The 22287-nt window shown below is 44.4% G+C and overlaps 1 protein-coding gene across 9 annotated transcripts in view; it reads right to left on the reverse strand.

Annotated features, from left to right (window-relative positions):
- Positions 1-2120: 2120 nt before the first annotated feature.
- The window catches only part of HIPK2 (homeodomain interacting protein kinase 2), a 261143-nt gene continuing 240976 nt past the window's right edge, over positions 2121-22287 (reverse strand). For all 9 annotated transcript variants that reach the window (XM_056799788.1, XM_056799787.1, XM_056799780.1 and 6 more), the window contains 2 exons: positions 14597-14757; positions 2121-14025 (listed from right to left, as the gene is read on the reverse strand). In XM_056799788.1, coding sequence (XP_056655766.1) covers positions 13564-14025; positions 14597-14757 — 623 coding nt within the window. In that variant the 3' untranslated portion in view covers positions 2121-13563. The remainder of the gene's footprint in view (positions 14026-14596; positions 14758-22287) is intronic.

The raw sequence follows: 22287 nt of genomic DNA on the forward strand, positions 1-22287 counted from the left end.
GTCAGGCAGTTTTATTTTAGTTATTATTAATAAAATTTTATAAAATATATTTAGTTATTGATTATTAATCTTAAAACCCACAGAACCCAAGTCCTCCCAAGCTACTTATTTTGAATGTTTACTCTTTCCTCCTTTTTATGGCTGTGATGCATGACACACTATAGATTATAAAGTTGCACTTTTGAAGGGTTTATTCCTAAGAGAAAGAACAGTGTATAAGAGTAACAACAACAAAAAAAGTTGTAGATAGTTGACGGTATCCATAAATTCTTCTGGCCAGCCTAGGCTAATTGATCCTGCTCCTGTTACCTTTCCCTAGTCATTTGGTTTCTGGATTCTCTCCAGGCCAGGAGCCCATGGTACAGTGTCTAACGCTCCTGGCCCCCAAGTAAAAAGGAACCTATCTTTCTCCTAAAGCCTCAGCCACTCATCTAGGGATCTGTAGTGTGTCCTGGACTAAGCTCATTATTTGGGTTTAGACTCTTTCAAAATCAGAAAGCCTCTGTGTGGAGGGAAGTTCATCCCCTCCCCCTCCTGGAGGGCCAGCTGGTTGATCGACATTCTTCACATACCAGAGTTGCATCTATGAACATCAATAAAAGGGAATGGGCAGAGCCCACCTGGGTCTTTGGCATGGAAGCTGGGCTGGAGGAGAAAGGGGAAGGAGAGAGGGAGAGATGTCTATAGGACAGGCCACATGTGGTCAGGACTTAGAGTAAGGAAGAGACTTTATGCTTATCTACCTTTTCTATCTCAAGTGATTATTAATAAACTTTATGGAAAATAATAACTGGTAGATATATATTAATTTTAAGTATAAAACCTCCTAACAAATGGCAGGCTCTTGTGTCACTGCTTAATAAATGCTGGCTGACTTCCTAAGGAAAAAGACTTGTACAAGAATATTCATAGCTGCGCTTTTTTGTGGTGGCAAAAAACTGGAAAACGAGGGGATGCCCATCAATTGGGGAATGGCTGAACAAACTGTGGTATATGTTGGTGATGGAATACTATTGTGCTAAAAGGAATAATAAAGTGGAGGAGTTCCATGGAGACTGGAACAACCTCCAGGAAGTGATGCAGAGCGAAAGGAGCAGAACCAGGAAAACATTGTACACAGAGACTGACACACTGTGGTACAATTGAATGTCATGGACTTTTCCATTAGTGGCAATGCAGTGTCCCTGAACAATCTGGAGGGATCTAGGAGAAAGAACACTATCCACATCCAGAGGAAAAACTGTGGGAGTAAAAACACAGAAGAAAAACAACTGCTTGATCACATAGTTCCTTGGGGATATGATTGGGGTTTTAGATTAAACAATCACTCTAGTGCAAATATTAATAATATGGAAATAGGTCTTGATCAATGACACAAGTAAAAGCCAGTGCAATTGTGCTGGAGGGGTGTGTGTGTGGTGGGGGCGGGGGGGGGGTTGGTGGTGGTGGGAAGAACATGAATCATGTAACCATGGAAAGATATTCTAAATTAATTAATTAAATTAAAATGTTCAATTAAAATAAATGCTGGCTGACTGACCATGAAATCATGAATAACTTCATGCTTCCTAAGGGGTATGGGGAAACGCCATCTTGATACTAGATAGAGTTGAGCCCTCCTCTCCTCTGCCCAAATGACCAATTCCATCGGATACCCCTTTGATCCCCAAAGTTCACCAGAGACTCCCTTTTTCATCCCAGGGCCGGAACCTTTTCAGCTCTAAATTGTGGGAGCCTTTGACGCCCTGGATCGGAAGCTTAGAGTGGGGCACCAGTAGAAGACAAGAGCTGGCCGGGGCTCTTCGTGCAGGAACCCTTGGAGGAATGCCTCTCCGTGGGCCATGTGGGGTCCGGCTCTCAGAAGGGGAGGGCATTGCGCAAGGATGCGTGGGGAGCCCCAGAGGGCAGCTCGGTTTCTTAGGGGCTTGCTATTTTGGATCCATAACACAACTAAGCAGAACCAAGCTTTAGGCGATCTAGGAGCTTGGGTGCACAGCCCTTAATGCAGTGGGCGGGGCTATTCGCATTCAAAATGGCGACTCTAAGAGGCGGTGTTTCTAGGAGGAACTTGTTCAGGATCCTTAGGAGGCGGAAGACGAATGACAGGGCCAAGCTGGGGGTGTAGTGATTTCAAACAGTTTAATGTAATTCCAAGACAAAGTGTGATTACATTTCTACACATATACAATATGCATATGTGAGTTTACAAATTTCAATTAATAACTCGTTTCACCTCAGAGACCGAAAAAATGATCAAAAAGAAACTGTGAGTAACAAGCTATAACATAGTTCACCACAACGGGACCCCCTTTCTCACCCTACAGTTAGTAATATTACAATTAAAATAACTATATTCTTCTATAATTTTTTTCTGTTAAAATCATCTCATAAATTTACAATGCTATTATTAGTTTCCAAGACTAATATAAATTCACTCCATTTTTCTACAACGAAAATGATTATTAATTTAGAAGCACACGACGTCATGATGAAAAACACAAGCATTTTTTTTTTAGTAGCAAGAACTTGATCAGTTAAGAATTAATTTTCTTGTAAAACATTCTAAAGCCAAGTAAAATATCCATTCTTATAACATACCTATAATATGAGACTAAGGAATAGGTTACATATAAGTCTACAACACATTGGTTTGTCTTTTTAAAAAAAAAGCTGACATTTATAAATAAAGAAAAAAGAGGGACAATTCACATAGGAAAAGGAGGTACACAAGAAAATACTGTTGCACGCAATAATTTTCCACAAAGATTAACATGGATTAACACTTTTATTACAGAAACCATACAGTGAAGGAACACAACAGACCAGGGCTTTCATAGGGTTACTGAGCTGAGATGACGCTGTAGAGAAAGATCTATGTGAGACAGCACTGGGGAGGGAACCATTTTTCTTGAGTTGAGAGAAATCTGTTTCTCCTCTTCCCTGTTTCCATTCTGGGGAGTGAATCTTTCCAGAGTCGCTTGGGTTCGTGAGCAGTTGATAGGTAAGCACTTCTCTGGGTCCTTCCGCTTTCCCTCCTCCTAGATTCCGATTTTGGAAATGTGACACCATGGAAGAGGCCAACCGCCAGATCAAAAGAGCATCCGCATGGAAAGATTCGGTTCTTCTGATCTGCTGCTGCCCATCGGCCTATCCCCGTGAGTACTGGGGGTCTGGAAAAACCATTTCTGCCCTTTAGGACCGCTTGAATAAGCCACAGTCAACTGGAACAAAATCTGTTGGTCGTGTCTGGTCTACCTGTATGTTGTAGCAATGCAGCCTGTAACATATTTCATGGTTTTTTCTTTAAATATTCCGAGTCTAATTCTAATTTTTAAAATGCCTCTTTCTCCTTATTCATAAAGCTATACTTTTCTCCTACCAGAATTTGGTTTGATATATATATATATTTTTATATATATACACACACACACATATATATCAACATCTATATCTATATGCAAACATACAGACATATATGGAGATATAAAGGCTATACAGTGATTCTACCAAACTAGAAATTCTGCTGCCCCAAAGTGTAACTTCCTTTTCTACTTTATTTGGTTAAAAACAAAACAAAACAAAACAAAACATGCAGAGGATAAGGGGATGCCTTGGGGCCTAATGTGATTGTGCCCTGGATAATCCATGAAGAATTTTTTTTTTAATGAGTAACAACATAAAGGTTGGGGTGGGGGTAAAGAAAGAACTTCTTGTATGCAATCACCAAAATTAGAAGCATTGAGAAGAAAGTCATCTGCTTTTGAAGGGCTGGGGTATTTTCTGTAACCATTTGGAGGCTGAGGAAAGCTCTGGACGATGAATATGGTAGCTATTTGAATCAAATTCCTCTTCATTTTGCAAATCCTTCTTTGAACCTGAGCCAAGTCATTTAAAACAGTAATTTAAAAAATTCATTGTATGGCTAACAGCTAGGCAAGACCACTCAGGCCAGGGATAAGTGGGTTAGCTTTTCCAGGCTTAAGACTGGATGCAAAGCAAGGCTCCTTTTGAGCCCTTCCTTTTTCTGGACCCGGGGCTACTCATTGGGCCAAACTGGCACAGAGTGAGAAGAAGGGGCTGAAATTGGAAGGGTCCTACTTCCAGCTTACCTAAAGATGGCAAGCTGCCAGGTATTGATAACGTCCCAAGAATTTAGTCAGCAGCTGGAGTCAATGGGGGTAGCCGTGCCACTAGTGAACAGCAAGCAAAGAGTTTGGCTAGAAGCTCCCAGAGTTATGGCCAAGCCCTTCCTTGACAGGGCCCTTTTTTTTTTTAAAGGGAGAAAAAGAGGTATATACCATTTTCTGTACTTGTACTCTCAAGAATATGGCTGAGCCCCAAAGCCACTGACACAAAATTCATTTTACTGAAAGGAAAACAATCAAAACCAAACCAAACCAGGAGTACAATGGGGAGGGGAAGTAACATTTTTTTACATCAAAATTCATAGCAAGCAAATAGTACTAAAAATATACAATCAAATGTAGCTTACCAGGAAACAGCAAATGCATTTGTCTTCTTCTTAGTCCCTAGGTCTGGATAAAAACTTTTTTTTTTAAAAATAGCTATCACCTGCTGAGGGATGAGATTTAGAACACAGCACTTTCTTTCCAGAGTGGAACAAGGAAATAAGACAAAGAAAAATCACCAAAACTTACTTCTAGCAGGGACTAATTAGAGAAGGAATCCAGACTTCCAGTAATCTGACTCCCAGATGAGTTATGAACTGTACCTTCCATCCCTCCCTTTGAAGGGTCTTTAGTTTCATTACAAATATTCTCTGATTACTAATAGTCACAGATTTTATTGCCTAAATGCTTCTTCAACCCTCCAAGTTATGTTATCTGTTCCTATTTGCTCACTCTGGTCTCTACGTGAACCCCCAAACTTCACTGGGGGCTTCTTGACTAAACAGGGTTTTCAGCTTTTAAATATTAAATTAGACAACCAAAACAAAAAGAGCTACTTTGACACTTCTTGCCTGTCTTCAAAGGGCAAAATGGAGGCTGGGTCTAGAGGGCCGGCAACATGCCTTTGGGAAGGAATTAGCCAGTGAACGTGGGCACGGATGCCAGTCTCTGTCAGGGGAAGAGATGTTCCCCTTTTACCACGCCTTCCTTCAATGTTTGTCTCAAGCCCCCAGCTCTGCAACCTCACAGCAGGGGGTCTGCAAAACAAATGCCCACAGTCTCATTTTGGGCTGCTTGTGGATGGCCGCAGCTGTGATGGCAAAGCTTTCCCCCCATGACATAACTCACTGGGCCAGGCCAGTTCTCCTTGTCAGAGAAGAGGATCTAGCAATGTCTACACCTGGACCCAGGCTCTTGGACCATCTTCTCCTTCATTTTCCCTAGGACTTTCTCTGGAACACATGCTCTAGATCCTATGGAATCCAATGACGGAGAAGGGGGGAAACTTCGTTTTGGCCAATGAACACGTGCCTCCTGTGGACGCGGGCTCCAAGGAGAGAGGCAAACAAACCTTTGGGGAGGGGGCGGGGAGGTTTGAAGGGGTCAGCTACAAACAAAAAGTTCCCTTTCAAAGTACCAGTTTAAATGTAAACTAGAGAACACCTTAACTATAAAATGTAGCCAGGGATCTGTTTAAGTATCCACAGTCGATGATTTCATTGATGCTCATTTAAAATGTGACTCTTTAAATATCTTCTAGAAGGCTAAAGTATTTTACAGTAGCTATAAACATATATACGTACATGTGCATTTTAACATCACATCTGAGTACAACACACACAGAGTAATCTATTCCTTGGTTTAATTTTTATTGTAAAGAACCACTATTTTCAGAATTCACTCAAGCAACAATGACCAGGGTGGGCATTAATCATTATTTTCAGCCCATATGGAGCCCGTAGTCTTTTTATTATCCCAAGTTCAAGCTGGCTACATGTTTTCAAAAAGGCTAAAACCAGGATGAATGCCCACATTTGAGGTAATTATTGCCACTAGGTCACAGTTTGTGTAAGATAAATGTATCTAAAACCTTCTAAAAAAAATCTTCCGGCGTTCGGTCAGAACTTCAGAATGCCCACTGAAACCAACCAGGATCCTGCGTTCTGATCGGCTGGCTTTGTGTCCAGCGGAGGCAGGAGTTCTTGCAGACTCTAGAACTCGTGTAAACTACCCAAGAACCGAGGCACGCCAGCCTGGAGCCAGGGAAAGCATTTTGACAAGGAAAAACAAATGGGGGAAAAGTATTCAAAGGATGTTCCACAGCAGTTTTCTAGCTCTCTCGTACAGAATTCTAGCCCTCAGACACTTCTAACTTCGCGTCGCCTTTCAGCTCAAGCCAAACTGCCTCTGCATGAATGGCCCCTCTCCGGGGCTCCCGACACTTACAACGGGTCCTCAAATTCGGCCGGGTTTCCTCAGGGCCGCCGCTCCCCCCATTCTCCCCGGAGAAGGCCGCCTGCCCGTCTCACAAAGGAAACCTCAGTTTTGCTTCTGCTTTTGGAGGTTTTTGAATTTTTTTTTAAATAAAGAAAAAGAAGCCTCTGGATGACAGACCTACACGTGGTATTTACAAGGTTGGTGTGAATCCTTCATATGGTTCCACCCACAGCTGAACAGTTGATCTGTTAGGGAGATCAGAGTTGTCATAATATTTATCAGTGCAGTAAAAAATAGCATTTTGAAAAAAATATACCTTTAGTATTGCCTTTCTTGGATTAACTAGAAGCAAGCAAAAGATACTTTTAAAAAAGAAAAAAACATTTTTTTTCTTCACACTTAAGTTTGTTATAGCAGCACTGCTAAGAGTGGAAGGATAAAGCTAATCCGTATGCAAGAAATACGTTTCAACTTTGTTAAAATTCTAAAACCATTGAGCACGGCCTCCAAATCACCTCCAGTGCCTCCCCCTCCCCCATTTCCACTTTTCCACAAGTCCAGTGGATTCTGCCCACTCCAGCCGCACTCAAATCCAAGGCCTTTCCCCGCTTCCCCTGGAGCTTCTGCTCTGATCCTTCACCTCCTGCGTGAGTGCCACCCGGCCACAGGACACGAATGGGGGGTCCGGAATGGCCCCAGAGGAGAGGCTCACTGGAGGGAGCCTGGTGGTGAGGGAGGCCGGGACCTTCCATTCAAAAACAAAGCAGCAACGCTTCCCCACCCAGCCTCCACCTTCCGGGCCTGCCTCCTGCCAGCTCTGCTCCAGCCACCCGCCATCTTGGGTAAAGCCACATTCTGTTTTTCTTCACCTGCTCCCCAAGCATCCATCCAGAGGGCCGCTCTGCTGGGAGGATGCGGCAGGCTGAGCGCGTTTCAAGGGTAAGAGCAGAGGCTGCCAAAGACGCCCTGCGTGCCCACATTCCCTGCCCTGCCCATCTGGAAGGAGGCGGCCCCTTCTCAGACACCCAGAAGACGGAGACAGCCTTTAGCCTCGCTCTCCCAATCCTGGAGCTCCCCGCCTGAGCCCTGCGCCGTCTAAGGCATCGGCCAAACAGTTCCCAGGTGCATTTGATGAGCCTAATCCTGGCTTCCAGCCCCCGGAAAGCTGATGAAAAGTTCCTCTTGGGTCTCGTGGGGAGACAAGCTGCAGCCGGTGTCACCGCGGTGGCCACCCCGTTTGGGATGGCAGCAGTAAGGCGCGGCTAATCTTGTGATTTCTTTAGTAGGCCAGGGCGGTTTTGAACTGAATGTGACAAAAACCCCACAACAAAACAACTTACAAATCGGGGGAGGGAGAGAAAGAGAAAAAACAATGGAATTTGGTCTTTAATGATATTATTGCCTGTAAAAGAGAGACAGGGACATGGCTCTGCCTGCACACGGCGATGGTTCTGCTAAGGTTTCTTTGGCTAAGGAATCGAAGACCTTCATCTTCCTTTCAAGTTTGGTAATGGGATTCTGCTGTGCCTGGTTTCGAGGCTACGCCTTCTGAATTGATCGCGAAGGAAACAAACGAACAAACAAAAACAAGCACTGAAAAGCGACCCTGGGCTGGAATGTTTCATGGCAAAATCATGAGGGTGACGGGGCAGTGAAGTCCCAAACGGCTGTTCTCCCGTTGAAGCACCTCCTGGAGCAGAGGCCACCTACCCAGGTCCTTCTCGTCTCCCCGTCTCTTTCTTTCCCAACGGCCGGGAAGAGAGGCGATGTTTGTGCGCGTCCCCGCGCCTCCCTCACTGCCGGGGAGCCGAGGATGGGGGACGAGGGATGCTTCTAGTCTTTATCCAACATGGACCCTCAAGAATACTTCCCTAACTCTCTTCATCTCCTTCTCTCCAGTTTCCAAGTAAAGCCTGCTCCACGCACACAAGCACACACACACGCACACACCCCAAAATCTCTACCACAAGCTTATTCAAACATCAATGTTTCAATGTTCAACCCCAAAGGTCGATTCAAGAGATAGCACTCTCGCTGCTACCGCTGTGCCTTCCTTAGGGCCAATGGCAGGGTGGTTTCGACAGGCTGGGTCTCTCGGAGAAGACAAGAACGCCCAGATCTTGTTTCCATCCTTAAATAACCCCGGTGCCTAGCAAGGCTAGAAACGCAAACACAGCCCGTCACTATTACAAACGCCAATTTGGCCCAGCCTTTCTTTCCCCTCAGGATCAGAGGTACCACAACGCTCCGCCTTGCCACATTCACTGGGACTGTGCCTCAGCTTCCACCACCGTCACCCCACTTTGCCTGCCCCCTTTCCCTGGAAACAGCCGACATAGGACCAGGATCTCGTCACCGAGACGCAGGTGTAGTCATCCACGGAGGCCAGGGGAAGCCGATCAACCAGAAGCAAATTCATCTCCCAAGACTCGAGCTATCCTTTTCTCCTCTTCTCTCCTTGTTCCTTACACGCTTCTTCCACCAAGGAAGGAAACATCCTGTTGAAGATTCCTAGATAACCCAACAATTGTGTACCCCAGAGATGGGGCAGACCAAGCAGGAAGTACTGACCTGGATCTCAGGGGGAGCTGCGCTTTACCTTTTCCAGACTCCCAGAGGCCCAGGGACCTGGAAACATAACTAATGCTACGTTGGGCCCGATTCAGGATTTTTTTCCTATTGCAATTCTGGATTATAGATCTCATACCATTCTGAAGGAGGTATTTTTGGTGTGTAACAAACACCTAAAGTTTAAATCCTTCATCAAGAGCGTGGAGTAGGCGGCACTTAAAACACTAATTCTATTAAAAAAAAAAAGACTATGTACGGTGTATTGAGAATATGGAGGGGCTCCATAAATGTGATGAGGATGGCTGTAGGAAGCATTACTACAGTCCTCTTCTATTCAGTGACGTTCCGTGGCTTCTGTCCCACCACATCTAAAGAACTTTGAGCAGTTCAAAGGTTTTTGGGTGCAGGGAGCATCCTGTGGCTATTTAAATGGCTACCCCTTCCCAAGTGTTTGTGTGCCTGTGTCCCAGGTGGGGAATGAGTGGTTGAGGAAGAACATGTGTAAAGTGGAGGGGAAGGGAAAGGACTGGGCAGTCCCCTTGGGGAAAAGTACACTTTCCATTTCCTCTTCTCCCTCTGCTAGGAGCCATAGTGATTAGGGTCACCCTCTCCTCCCCTCAGCAACGTCTTCTACACCAGTTTTCAGGAAAAGGGTACTAAAGTCTGAAAGGTAAACGGGTTTTTAGGGCAGTGAGGAGGCTAGGAAGGAACTGGGGGGGGGGGGTTGGAGATGGAGGTAAGAGTAGGGCAGAGGTGGTGAGACCACGATAACTAAGACATTTGATTCAGGTCCAATCAGTCAGTGAAGTGTCAAAAACTGCTCCCAAGCCAATAAAGAGTTCTGCATGCCTCAGATGGGCAAAGGATGAAATACAGCCCGCTTTTAGGTTTGTGGGACGCCATTCTTGCCCTGACCCATTTAGATGTTACTTGAAGTCTTTAGTGTAACAGAGAGAAAAGGAAAAAAACAAACAAACAACTCCAACCCAACCCAACAACCCACTTCTCTGTGCCTTGTCAGTCTTCTGGATTCTGTTCTTTGTTTCACATGATTAAACCCTCTGAGAACCCCATCCCATTTTTGTACTCAAATACCACAAGATGATACCTTTAAGTTTAAAAAAGAAAACATTAAGCTGCTGGAATGAATGCACTTAAAGCTCAAGCTAAATGTCAGCATTATGGTAATAGTCACAATTCCAATAAAACAATGCTGTTCCTCCTTGAGAATATAAGCAGCACTAACCTTCCATGGCTGACCTGATGGGGAAGAGATGGTGGGGTGGGGAGAGATGAAGACAGACAGACAGAGCAGGAGGATAGAGAGAAAAATGGGTAAAGGAACAGGAATTTTGGACATGAACACACTTTCCTTTTTTTTTTTTTTAATAGAAAGGGAAGGTGCTTTTTTTCCTGGGAAGATCAGAACCTCTTAATTTCCGAGAAGTCAGTAGGTATCAGAACTGACTTGTTCTGGGGATACCCAAGAAACTAGCATGGTAAACTTGAGTTCCATTTGTTAGTCGTCAGACACTTTTGCACTGTTGGATGCCTGTAAAACACCTGGGCACAGCAGAGAAGCTCTGGAGGTGTCTGACTGGGGGAGAGCTCCTTCCATTTTCCTGCTTCACTCGTGGGTGCTATGGGCCCCCTATCCCCTGGGAGCTCCCACATGACCGTCCCTTTCTCTTCCATGAAGGCGAGGGTGCCGCAGTAGCAGGGCTGGGAGCAGTTTCCCAATCCCCCTTCCATTCTACCTAACGCTTCTGTCGGCCAGGATTGCTCGAGCTCTGCCTGCGTGCAGGGCCTCAAAGGGCTAAACATGCTCCCTGGGATACAGCCCTGGGGAACGTGGCCCAATCTCATTCTCATTAGTAGTAGGGCTGTTTACTCCTCGTCTGGAGAGATTTTTCTCTGTAAAATTTGTATGTGTGTGGGAAAAGCAAAGGACGTTTCCAGAGTTCCTTTATGGTGAAGAGCTAAATGGACAACAACTTTACTGAGATGAAACTGAATCATATCATTATAAAAACACTATTTTCAGATTATTAGGGAAGGTGTAGAGTTGAGGAGCTGGAGGGGAGGAGGATGTGTGGATGGAAGCTGAGGGGGGTTAAGAAATCTGACATAGAGGTCATAGGATCATATATTTAGAGCTGGAAGGGACCGTGAAGGCCATTGAATCCAACCTCCTCATTTTACAGATGAGGAAACTCAGGCAGGAAGAAGTTAAGTGACTTGCCCAGGGTCACACAGCTTGTTTCTGAGGCAGGATTTCACCTCAGACCTTAGTGACTTCCAAGTCCAGCTACCCGATGTACCCCTGAGGTAAATGCTGGGATTTCTTTCAATGATCACTTTATATTTTTGAAACCTTGAGTCAGAGCCACTTTCAATGAAAGGTCTGGACAGAATTTTTAAAAGTCCTGGCAGTACCAGGATATTGCTTTCTGTTTCCATTAACCAAATTCTGAGTGGCTCTCTCTGGGGAGAATGTTCCCTTTACCTGTATTTCTAGGCCCTGAAGAAACTTCCAGTACGTATCAGTGGCTACTAGATATTGCTTGAAAGCAAGCCTGTAACAGTGCAAAGGATACATAGATTTTTCGAACTTTCAGAGCCCTGGCTGGGGTGCTTCTGTATACTGCTCTCCCACCACCTCCTGCAAACCAGGGCCTCAAAGAAAACTGGGGAATCCAAGGAAGGAACTTAGCAGCAAAAAGTCTAGGTTGGTGGCTTGGGGAGAGAGAAGCCAGACAAGCAGGGTCTGGGAATGGGGGGGGGGGGGGGGGCGCCATGAAAGCAGAAACGGAGGAAAGGGGAACTCGGGTGTAGGGACTGAGGAGCTGAGGAGACTGAATCACAGAATATTTGAATTGGGAGGACATTACCTGGGCGAACCCCCTTTGCTTTTACCTCATAAGGCCCAAAGAGGTGGCCTGCCTGGCCGAGGTCACCCGGGGAGTAAATAGCAAAGTCAGGAAGAGAAGCTGGATTTCCTAACTCAGGACTCCCTGGATCCTAGGCGGGAAGAGAGGAGGAGGAGGGGGAAAGGAAGGAATAAAGAGCCTGTGGACTTTGCCATGGGCCGCTCTCTTCCCTAGTCTGTTGGGATTTCTAGCGAAAAACCCCCATTTTCTCCATGAGTGGCCTCTTTGCAGACAAGGAAACAGACAAGATCTTGACCAAGACCACCTTTTCTAAAGCAGAGGCAGGCCGCGTGGTATGCCATCCCACAAACTGGTAAGGACGGCGCGGGGCCCTCTCATTTCTCGGGGGAACAAATGAAAACCTCACCCCAAGTCCTTTTCTGCGTCAGCCCCCACGGCTCCCCTCCGATCCTGATCCTTCCAGCCCCTGCAGAGCGGGGAGGGCAGCCCCAGGCAGAAAGAGCGGGACAAAAAGCGGAAGATGACAACTAAAGAGGGGCCGAGAGTCTATCCTGACTAGCCTCAGGCAGTTTCTAGGAATACGGGCGGAAGTAAAGCCTTCCGCGTCTGTAATCTGGTAAGGCACTAGGAGGGAATGATGTAAAACTAAGACTGTGACAGGTGTAATGGCTGTGCCGAGGAACACATCCCAGAGAGAAGGCAGCATCAGCTCTCTCGTGTCTCTCACACACGCACTCGCACACGCACACACGCCTAGACAATCACATTTGTTACATGCCTATGTTATATCACTTTTTTGTGCAATCACATTGAAGAAGAATCTATTGGTATCACTGAAGTTGAACACAAAGTCAGACGGAAAGGGCTACAGTGCTACATCCTACGTGGAGGCGGGGTGCAGGGGAGAGGCGCAGCTGCAGCTTCTGCCGCTGGCCCCTACAGGGCTGGGGATCCAAAGGGAAAAGAAAACTCCAACGGAAAAGAAAACTCAGAATTTCAACGTACATTATTAATGCCATTTTAGAATAACATTGTTTAGGGATTGATCCAGAACGCTCAGAAAGGGAAAATCAGGCCCCTCCAGGAGCTCTTCGGGACTGCAGGCTTCTCCTGAACTGAACTTTCAAGCCCTCCAGAGCCCGGTTTGGCCTACCCCTCGCCCACCCCGCCCCGCCCGCTTCTCTTGACCCCAGAACGGTCACTGCCTATGGGCACCCTTGGAGCACAGCCTGCCGCTGGGGGGCGCTGCTGACCCTTCGGAGTTCTGGAAAAATCCCTATTTCTTGTGTTCAATTGATTAAAAATCTATCGGATTTCGGTTTCAGGTGTCCCCGACAGCAGTTTCTCAAATGTCACTTGCCGTCATAAGAAAATAATCTTTCAAAAGTCTATAGATAAAGTTCTTCCCACCGGGGGCCCGTTCTGGGATCTTCCTGCTGCTCTCTCCTCTTTCCAGTTGGGTGCAGAATGGATACATGATTCTGTGGTTTTTGTTCTTCTTTTCTTTTTAAAAAATAAAAAGCACAGAGTAATCTCCCCTCCTGAGTCCCTTCCTCTTCCAAAGTGTCTCTCCTCGGTCCTCTCCCTTCACTTCCTCCTTCAGCCCTCCAGCACCCTTCCCGGCCTTTCCCTGGCGAGGGCGGCGCCAGTGAGCCGCAGCCCAACCCCCTCCTTCCAAGGCGCTCCCTCGGCTCTCCTCCTCCTCCTCTCCTCCCCTCCTCTCCCAGTCTCGGCTCCCCTCCCCCTGCAGGTGCTTAGATGTAAGGGTACTGGTTGACCTTGGCCGGGCTCAGAGGGTATCCAGTGTAGACAGTGGAGGCGGGAGAGGCGCTGATGTAGGTCTGATGGGCAAACTGCGCTTGGTACTGACTGGGGTGGATGGTGGGGGAGGGCAGCACGCGAGGCCCCATGCTGACGGGCACCTGGTGGACGATGCCCGCGGGGTAGGCGGTGTGCTGCACTGCGTGGCGCGCGGAGCCCTGGGAGGCCACGAGGTGGGCGACGGTGCCACTGGAGCCCAGGGCGGCAGGGGCGGTGTACGTGTACAGGTGGGGCTGGGCGGGGAGGTGGGCAGCCGCGGCCAGGTGAGGGTGGACTGTGCCGTGGCTGGGGCTGTTGTGCGGGAAGGAGTAGGGAGCCTGAGCAATTGTCGGAGTGATGTAGGCCTGCTGCCGCCGGTGTGGTCCAGCCCGATCCGCAGGGATGTGCTGCTGGGCCTGAAAAAGAGAAGCCCGGGAGGCCGGTTCTGAGCCCAAGTCTGGCAGGCGAGGGGTGAAGGGGCGGCGCTGCTCCAGCCTTTCAGGGCTCAGCCGCGTGTCCATCAGGGCCCTTCCCTGCCAAACCATCTTCCTAAAACTCAAGGCCGATGGGTTCTGCCCTCTCCCCCTACCCTCCCCAAAGCCCCGAGGCTCCCCATCAGAGCCAGGCTCAAATAGAAAACCTTGTTTGGCCTCCAAAGCTCCCCTCAAAACTACTGATCTTGTTCTCTGCCACCTGGGGAAACCCGCCTTCTGGCTGTTCCTCCAAAGGCCCCCACTCCATCTCTGGCCTGTAGCCAGACCAGGTCACCCTGTGTTGTCACTCCGTTACTTTTCTGCCCTGTCCGACTCTCCAACCCCAGCTGGCAAAGATACTGGAGTGGTTTGCTTCTCCTCCAGCTCATTTTATAGATGAGGAAAAGGAAGTGACTAAGGCTGGATTTAAACTCAAATCTCCCGGACTCTGGGCTGGCTGCCAGAATTAGGGAAGACACCAAGCACAAAACTTGGCCCCGATGCATTCGCTTACCTGGCTGAGATTAAGAGGCTGCTGCTGCTGGAAATGTGGTCCTGGCCGCGGCTGCCTATAGGCGATGGCTCCAGATGAGTTCCCTGAAGAGTGACCACTGGTGGAGGTCACGATGCTGGAGGACTTGGACTTGTAGGAAGATGAGTGGTGACTGGTGTTGACTGTCACAGAAAGGAAACAGGGCCCCGAGTGAAGTTCAGTTCCCAAGATTAGAAGCACCCCCCCCCCCCCCGTCGGACATGGCCCCCCAGTAAAGGTACCCGGTACCGAGGATGCCTTCAAGTTAGCCTGGCATGTCTGAACCTTCCGATCACCCAGACCCGCCCTCCTGAGGGCGGAATTACTAACATTCTGTCTTATTTGAATTCCAACCTTCAGCCTACTTTGGAGGGAAAGAGCTACAAGCGGGGAAATAGCAATGGAGGTCAAGGGATAAATTATTTCCAATTTATCCCACAGAAAAGGGAAATGGCATAGTGTGGGCCGAGGAGGGATCTGACAAGTATAGTCAACTGGGTGGCAAGACCAGTCAAGAGAGGAAGAAAAGGCTGGTGATTGGGGAGGCCAGCAGGCAGAAAGGTTGGTTTAGGAAGGTGGAGTCTAGATTGCAGGAGGTCAGAGAATGATCAAGAATGGCACCAGGAAGCAGAAGACATGTAGGGAAGCTCTCTTCTCTTCTCGCTGCTTTAGATGGGAAGGGCATGGATCATAGATCTGTTTGAAATCAGGAGGAGAATTTGAGAGATTAATGATACACCTAGTTCTCAATTAAGGAAGAAGAGGTGCAGAAAGCTGGGAGGTTCTTGGGCCAACCCCCATGCTGTTCAAATAAAAGGCCCTTAATACATATTGATCTAATTTCTTGAAAATTCAATGTTTAATAAATGCTTGATTGACTGATAAGCAAAAATCCCAAAGAATCCCTACCACTTTTTTTTGAGTCATGACTGACACTGTGACCCCAATTGAGGTTTTCTTGGCAGAGATACTGATGTGGTTTGCCATTTTCTCCTCCAGCTCATTTGACAGATGAGGAAACTGAGGCAATGAGGTAAGTAACTTGCCCGGGGTCACAAGGCTAGTAAGTGCTTGAGACTAGATTTGAATTCAGGATAATAGGTCTTCCTGGCTCCAGGCTAGGCCCAGTGGATAGAGTGCTTCTGCCCCCATAGTAGGCTTCATACATCTAAAAATCCCAACAAACCCGAGTTCTCTGTTTTTCTGTAACATCAGTAGAAAAGTACTGGATGTGGAGAGTTCCAGTCACCCTTTAAATGCCATTTTAAGTAAGCAGATAAAGAACTATGAAGAAATAAGCTAAAATATTTTTAAAATCCTTGCACTCCTTATTAATATTGGAATTATAAATGCCTGTAAGTCTGGGCATGATGTAGTAGCTAGAAGAATTACCCTTGGATCCAGGAAGAGCTGGGCTTCAGTTCTACCCCTTCTACATTCTGGGCAAGTCACCTTAACATCTTTGTGGCCCTGGCTTCCTTCTCCTGTAAGACTGTGAAATTTCAGAAAAAAGGTGGTGACCTGCAGGGGAAGAACTTCCTCACTGGGAACTCCTCATTCCAACACAATCACAGGTCAGCTAAAACCCCCAAAATTAAAGGGAAGGATGGGGTGTCCCCATCCTAAGCTGAATGGGGCTGAAATGGGAGTCAATATGGCTCTCTGGCACCAACCAGTGGAAGGAGGGCTGGTTCCCAGACCAAGTAGAAGCCTTGCTCCGTGGCACAAAGATGATGGGGCCTGAATGAACAAAAAGGCAGCTGTCAAGTTTTCTGTGAGGAGGGAAAAAAGTCTAAGTTGGAAGGAATTATGAGAAGAAAATTTAAAAGGCCCACTAATTTGGTCTGAGGATGAGGTTGAAAGAGTGTAGTCAAAAGTGAACTGAATACAAATCAGAAGAAAGCTAAATAGGGGATTATCTCCTTTTATTTACATTTATTTATTTTTTATCTAGATTTGTTGCTTCTTGTGCTTTGTAATTTACTTGACCTAATAATTACATTTTCAGAACATCATAAAGATTCACAACCACTACCTTGGAGTGGTAATTTGTATAAAATGAACAAATATTTCCTAAAATGAAAAAATATCTCTAGGTTAGGGGTTCCTAACCTGGGATTCAAGTATAGATTTCAGAGGATCAATGAATTTGGATGGGGAAAAATGGCATCTTCACTTTTTACCAATCTTTGGATTCTTTTATAATATTATGTATTTAATCTACGTCTTTATAAAAATTCTTGGGAGGGAGCCATAGACATCAGCCAAAGGCATCCAAGACCCCCAAAAGAATAAGATCCCCTGTTCTAGAGCCTCTGAAAAAATCCTTAATGGGGGAACTCTTTGAAGCTAAGTGTACTGGGAAGGCAAGAAGGCTGAAGAACTAAGAGGACTCTCCAAACACATCCTGATGGGTTCTTTCCATTAACTCAAAGCTGCTCTTCAAAAGTTATGTTTTGGAGGAGTTATCACTTCAGAGGGAAAAAAGATGAAAAATAATGAGCCATCTAAAGTCACCTGAAAAGGTTATCCTGTGAGCTTCCATTGTGGAAGCTTTTCCTGATTATGTTTAAAGTCATTCAAAAGTGGGGGTAAATGACATGAATATTCTATTTTTATGAAAGTTTTGATCTCTTTGGTTTTATATCACAGTCATTTTTGAAGTAGTTTTCTTTCTTCGTGTGAATCTTGTAAAAAAAAAAAAAGTTAACTAATATATGGCCCAAATCTGACAGTATTTCCAATAGTCCACAACTAACATTGCATTGACCTCTTTAAGGAGGTTCCTGAAGTTTGTATTTTAATTAAAAGAACTGCCAGTCATGTAGAAAGAACTGTTCTTGGAAAGGAGGAGACAATTCTTAAACTGCATGGAAAGAAATGGAATTTAAAAGATTTAGGTCAGGTCCAGATTGTTGGGTGTAGAGTTGATAGGTTTGATAACTCAGTAGCTAGAAGGTGCTAAAGTGAATAATAGATTTCAAATCCTTGGTTTTAGGTGGATAGGCCCAAGTCTGTCACCAAACTCACAGGAATATTAACCGGCAAGGATATGGAGTCTTTTATGGCCTTAACAGTCAAGAATGCCGACTGGCTGCTGATGAACAAAGACTAATGTGACAGCAAAGATCCATAGTTCACAAAGAGTAGAAAGGAAAACTAGGGAGTGTTTAAGGGAAGTTGGAGCCTTGCAAGCAACCATAATAGGCTCCTCGGATCCCAGATTTAGAGTTGGAAAGGATTTTAGAGGGTATCCAAATGTAACTCAATAATTTGACAAAGGAGGAAACAAAGGCCTGGGGAGAAAACAAAAGTGATTGTTCAAGGTCACAGAAGCAGTTCAGTTAGTCAGATGCTAAACAAAGCTCCTTTAACTCTGAGGCTGATGCTGCCTTTTCAGGTACCCCACATTACCTGCCTGCCTTGCTTTGGTTCAAATAAGAAAGAGCTATTGTGTATGAATGTTAGTTATATAAGTCCCATTTTGACAGACTGATGTGACAAGAGGAAAGGGGGAGCCTGCAGGCTACTTGAGTCAATTAATTCTGAATTAGGGCTCTCCCTGGAAGTACACGACAGCTATCTTTGGTCTTATGATTGCAGATTAGGTAAGAAGCTAACTAAGTTTAATGAATCCGTAGAGGAAAGATTAAAGGAAGGGGTAAATCTTACTTGTTTGCTTATCTCCATTAGAATCTCCCAAACCCTTACCTTCTGCCTTAGAATTAATACTTTGGTTCCAAGGCAGAGGAGTGGTAAGGGCTAAGGATGAGGATTAAGTACCTGGATAGGGTCACACAGAAGTATCTGAAGTTACATTTGAACTCAGGACCTCCTGTCTCTGGGCTTGGCTTTTACATCTAGTCACCCTGTTGCTCCCAATGAATTACCTTTTGATCCCACTCTTGCAATTCCAGCAATGATGCCCTCAGTGTCAGTGTGCAGTTCTATAATGCCACCACAAGGTGATGGTAGTGCTGTGGTTTCAGGATTCAGTTGTCCCTGCCTAATTTTGGGAAAGATTCTCTGGTAATGGATTTGGTCTTCAGTCTGGTGCCTGCTTTCCTGTCCTATGACATATTTCAAAAGACTAAAATACAATACTGACAACTACCATGTCATTGCAGACCAGTAGAATGTGTGTGAGCCGCAATACCTGCAAATCTTAGCCTTTGCCTCAGTTGGACAACTAGTTACTTAATAGGTCGCAATGAGATTTTTTGTTTCCCAAGCATCTATAATATATTCAACAACCCGTCTTCCCTGTTTCTTCTCTCGTTCAGTACTTCCATGAAGCACCGTCTTTCTATTCCAATTATACCCTTTAAGACTTGTTATTTAAATTATTCAGAAATTCTCATCTCAATGAACTGAAAATGGAAGGAATCCTCTCCCCCATAATCAAGCACTTTCTCCAGTTCTTCAGCTTCCTTTTTTAAAAAATTGTTGGTAGGACATATTACTGTTATTTCTGTTTTTTTTCCTGTCATTTCTCCTTTACTGCAGACAATGAGGGACACTGTGAGATCTCTTTTTCCTTTGTTAAGGAGGTCTACAGGCCCATCTCTATGATCTTTGCCAGTTTTCTCATGGAAAACAAGATTATTAGGTTTGAACACATCAAGATAACTGAGGTTCTAGTGGCTAATATTCAACAGGATCTTCTTATCTTTTTCTTTTGTAGATTCTTTATACTTGTCAATAACTTCTGATTAGTGGAAGTTACAGTCTCTTTGAGCCTCTGTTTGCCTATCTGTAAAATGGGGGTAGTATATTTGTATAATATAGTTATCTCACATGATTATTTTGAGAATTTAATAGAATTATGTAAATCAGTACATGAAATCTTTTATTATAATTACCATTAGTAGTAACCACAAATGAATATATGGTTTCTTTTTACTGCTAGGATTTTTTGAGAACCTGGGAAAAGCTGATTATGTTTAGGAAATGTGGCCCCCTAACACTTCAGGTGCTGGGCCTGTCTACAAAGATAAAAACTTTCCTACTTAACATGGGAAGAATTACTTTGGGATTTTTTCCTCCCTATGTGAATACAGGATCCTATTCCTTTTTTGGAGTGTATAACTCTTTTCTTTTCCTTTCTAGTTCCTAAGCCATATGTTCTAGTGGGGTACCCTGGGAGGCAGGCATGTGTCTGATGTTGTAGGCTTTGCTAAGGTTGGTTTTCTTTAGCAAAAGGAACCCTGAGTGTTTCTAAATGGATGAAACAGAAAGAATTGGTTGAAATTTCTGTATGTCTCACTAGTTCCTTGTAATAAGAATTTCCTTTTCTCCTCCAGAGAACACAAAATCAATTGATTTCTCTCAGCAACTGCCTTCTTTTATTTTTCTTTATTTTAATTAGCAAATTTTAATAAGATAAAGCAAATAAAATTTTTATTTATTATTTCAGATAAAGAATTTATAGATACTATATTTAAAGCTGCCTACGTGAGAATTATGGCAATAGTTCTCTTGTCCTTGGTCAAGACTAAACAATACATAGAATTTATTCTCAGTTGGAAGTTAAAGTTTTAAAAAAAGATTGTTTTTTTTTTTAAGAGTAAGCTAAAGACTGTGTAGGAGGGGGAATACCTATATGATAAGGAAATAAACAGAAAATGAAGTGATTTCACCCTAAGAATGGAGTTAATTATGTAACTGGTTTATAAATAACATCAAGAACATTTTTTAAATGGTTTCTGTAAATATGTCAGGTCGATAAAGGGATCCTTTGATTGGAAGAACATCAGAAAAGAGACTGAGGAGATGTTAAACCTAAAGTTCATAAGACTTGTCCCCAAACCAGGTTTAGTTACCATATAAATAGATTATAGAAATTGGAATATTATAACCCAAGTCTAATGCTTAAAAAATGTCTCAAACAAATATTGCCCTAACTCCCTGCTACACCTTCTGCAAGTCACATAAAATCTTTGGACCTCAATTTTCTCCTTTGTAAAACAAAGAGATTGGATTAGATTTCCTCCAAGGTCCCTCCCAGCTCTAAATGTATGACTCCAACATGTACAGAACTGACAAGATCATCTCAATCTCAGATTTATACATATTTTTGTAAAGTGGTTAGAAATGAGGAAACAAAGCCAAAATTTGCGTCACTGATACCAGAGAAACTGATTACTGCCTTGCCCTTTGCACAAAGCTAAACACCAGACCCATTCTAAAGGGTAGAACGTGGGTTTTTTTAATGGGCTATGGATACTTGCCATAGTTTAGAAAGATGGCCATGTATTTATGTTTAGAGTGTAGAAAAACACATGGATGCCTTTACGCTAGTTACTAGGCGTCTAGCACACAAGAGTATACTGCACACTGTGAGTGGACATTGAAGATGGTTGATGATGCTAAGTGCTATCTGTAAGTCCAGAATAACAGAATTTCAGAATTGAACAAGACCTGAGTTCAGGTCATTATGTATTTCTCTATCAGAGGACCTCAGAGGTGATTTGGTTAAATCCCCTCTTTTGATATTAAACTAACTTGGCAAGCATCATACAGCCAGGAAGTAGCTGAGCCAGTATCTGAATCCAGATGCTCAACCACAGCATACTTCAGGTACAAAATAACATATCAATTCCTTATGGGATAAAAAATGGAAGCCACTAGGGACTGGCAAGCTGGAGGAGCTGAAAGATGAGTTTGGTATTTGGAAAAGGCAGCATTTCAAGTGAACATGGTGCAGAAGCATGCTTTAGTCTTCCTTGAAAAAATGAGGCTGATCCATTGTGGACTTTGGAAATCAATGGGCTAGGGGGAAAAATCCAACTCAGAACATTAAAGGTTAATGAATATTGCTCTACCCTGCTATCTCATGGAGCAAGGATGGCCTCTGAATCATTGTGGATTGCATAGTATCCCAATGTAATATGTTTCAGAGTCAATGCTAATAAAAATTCTTTATTATTTAGTTACTTTTCATGTCTAAATAATACCCTTCCTGTAATTTGTAACCTCTTCCTACTATTTATTCTTGGAAGCTCACTTTCCTCACCTGCAGAATGATGTGGTGGAATTTAAGTAACTGACTTCTGTGGTTACTTCCAATTCTAATGCATATCTAGTCATTCTCCTTGTTACAACCAACCTTGGAAACTATATTGAAGGGGAAACAACAGAGAACTCTAGAATCTCTAAAATCCCATCAGCTTTAACACTAGCTGTATCTAGCTATCTGCCTCCTAGTGTCAGGGAGGTAGCAGTTTCTGTTTGGAGGAACAGAAGGGAATGCTGCCTTCCTTTTAGCACCTTACTTCACATATTTTTCTATTGAAGTGAGGTTTGATAGGAATATGCTAGCTGGACTGCTAAACTTATCTATAAGTTAACCTTCAGCTTCACTTTCTCCAGACATTAGTTTTTTCCTATTTCAAGAAAGAGTCCCATTTAACATCACAGCATGATCCAAACCCTCCTAAAATAGAAGCATGAGAACAAGAGGTAATCTTCCTTCCCCAAACAGGCTTAATGCAAGAAATTATTTGGCTTCATTCTGTCCTTACTTACCTGGACCTTGAAGATCTTGTTTGCCTATCTCTGAGCTACATATACCCCCAAGATGTCTTTTGTTCACTTTGGAAACCCATTGTGTGAGATCTGATGCTTACCTGTGAAGCTATTCCAACCCTCAGCATCACATTAGATTGTACTGA

This window comes from Monodelphis domestica, chromosome 5, assembly GCF_027887165.1.
Source record: "Monodelphis domestica isolate mMonDom1 chromosome 5, mMonDom1.pri, whole genome shotgun sequence".
NCBI classification, from domain to species: Eukaryota; Metazoa; Chordata; class Mammalia; order Didelphimorphia; family Didelphidae; genus Monodelphis; species Monodelphis domestica.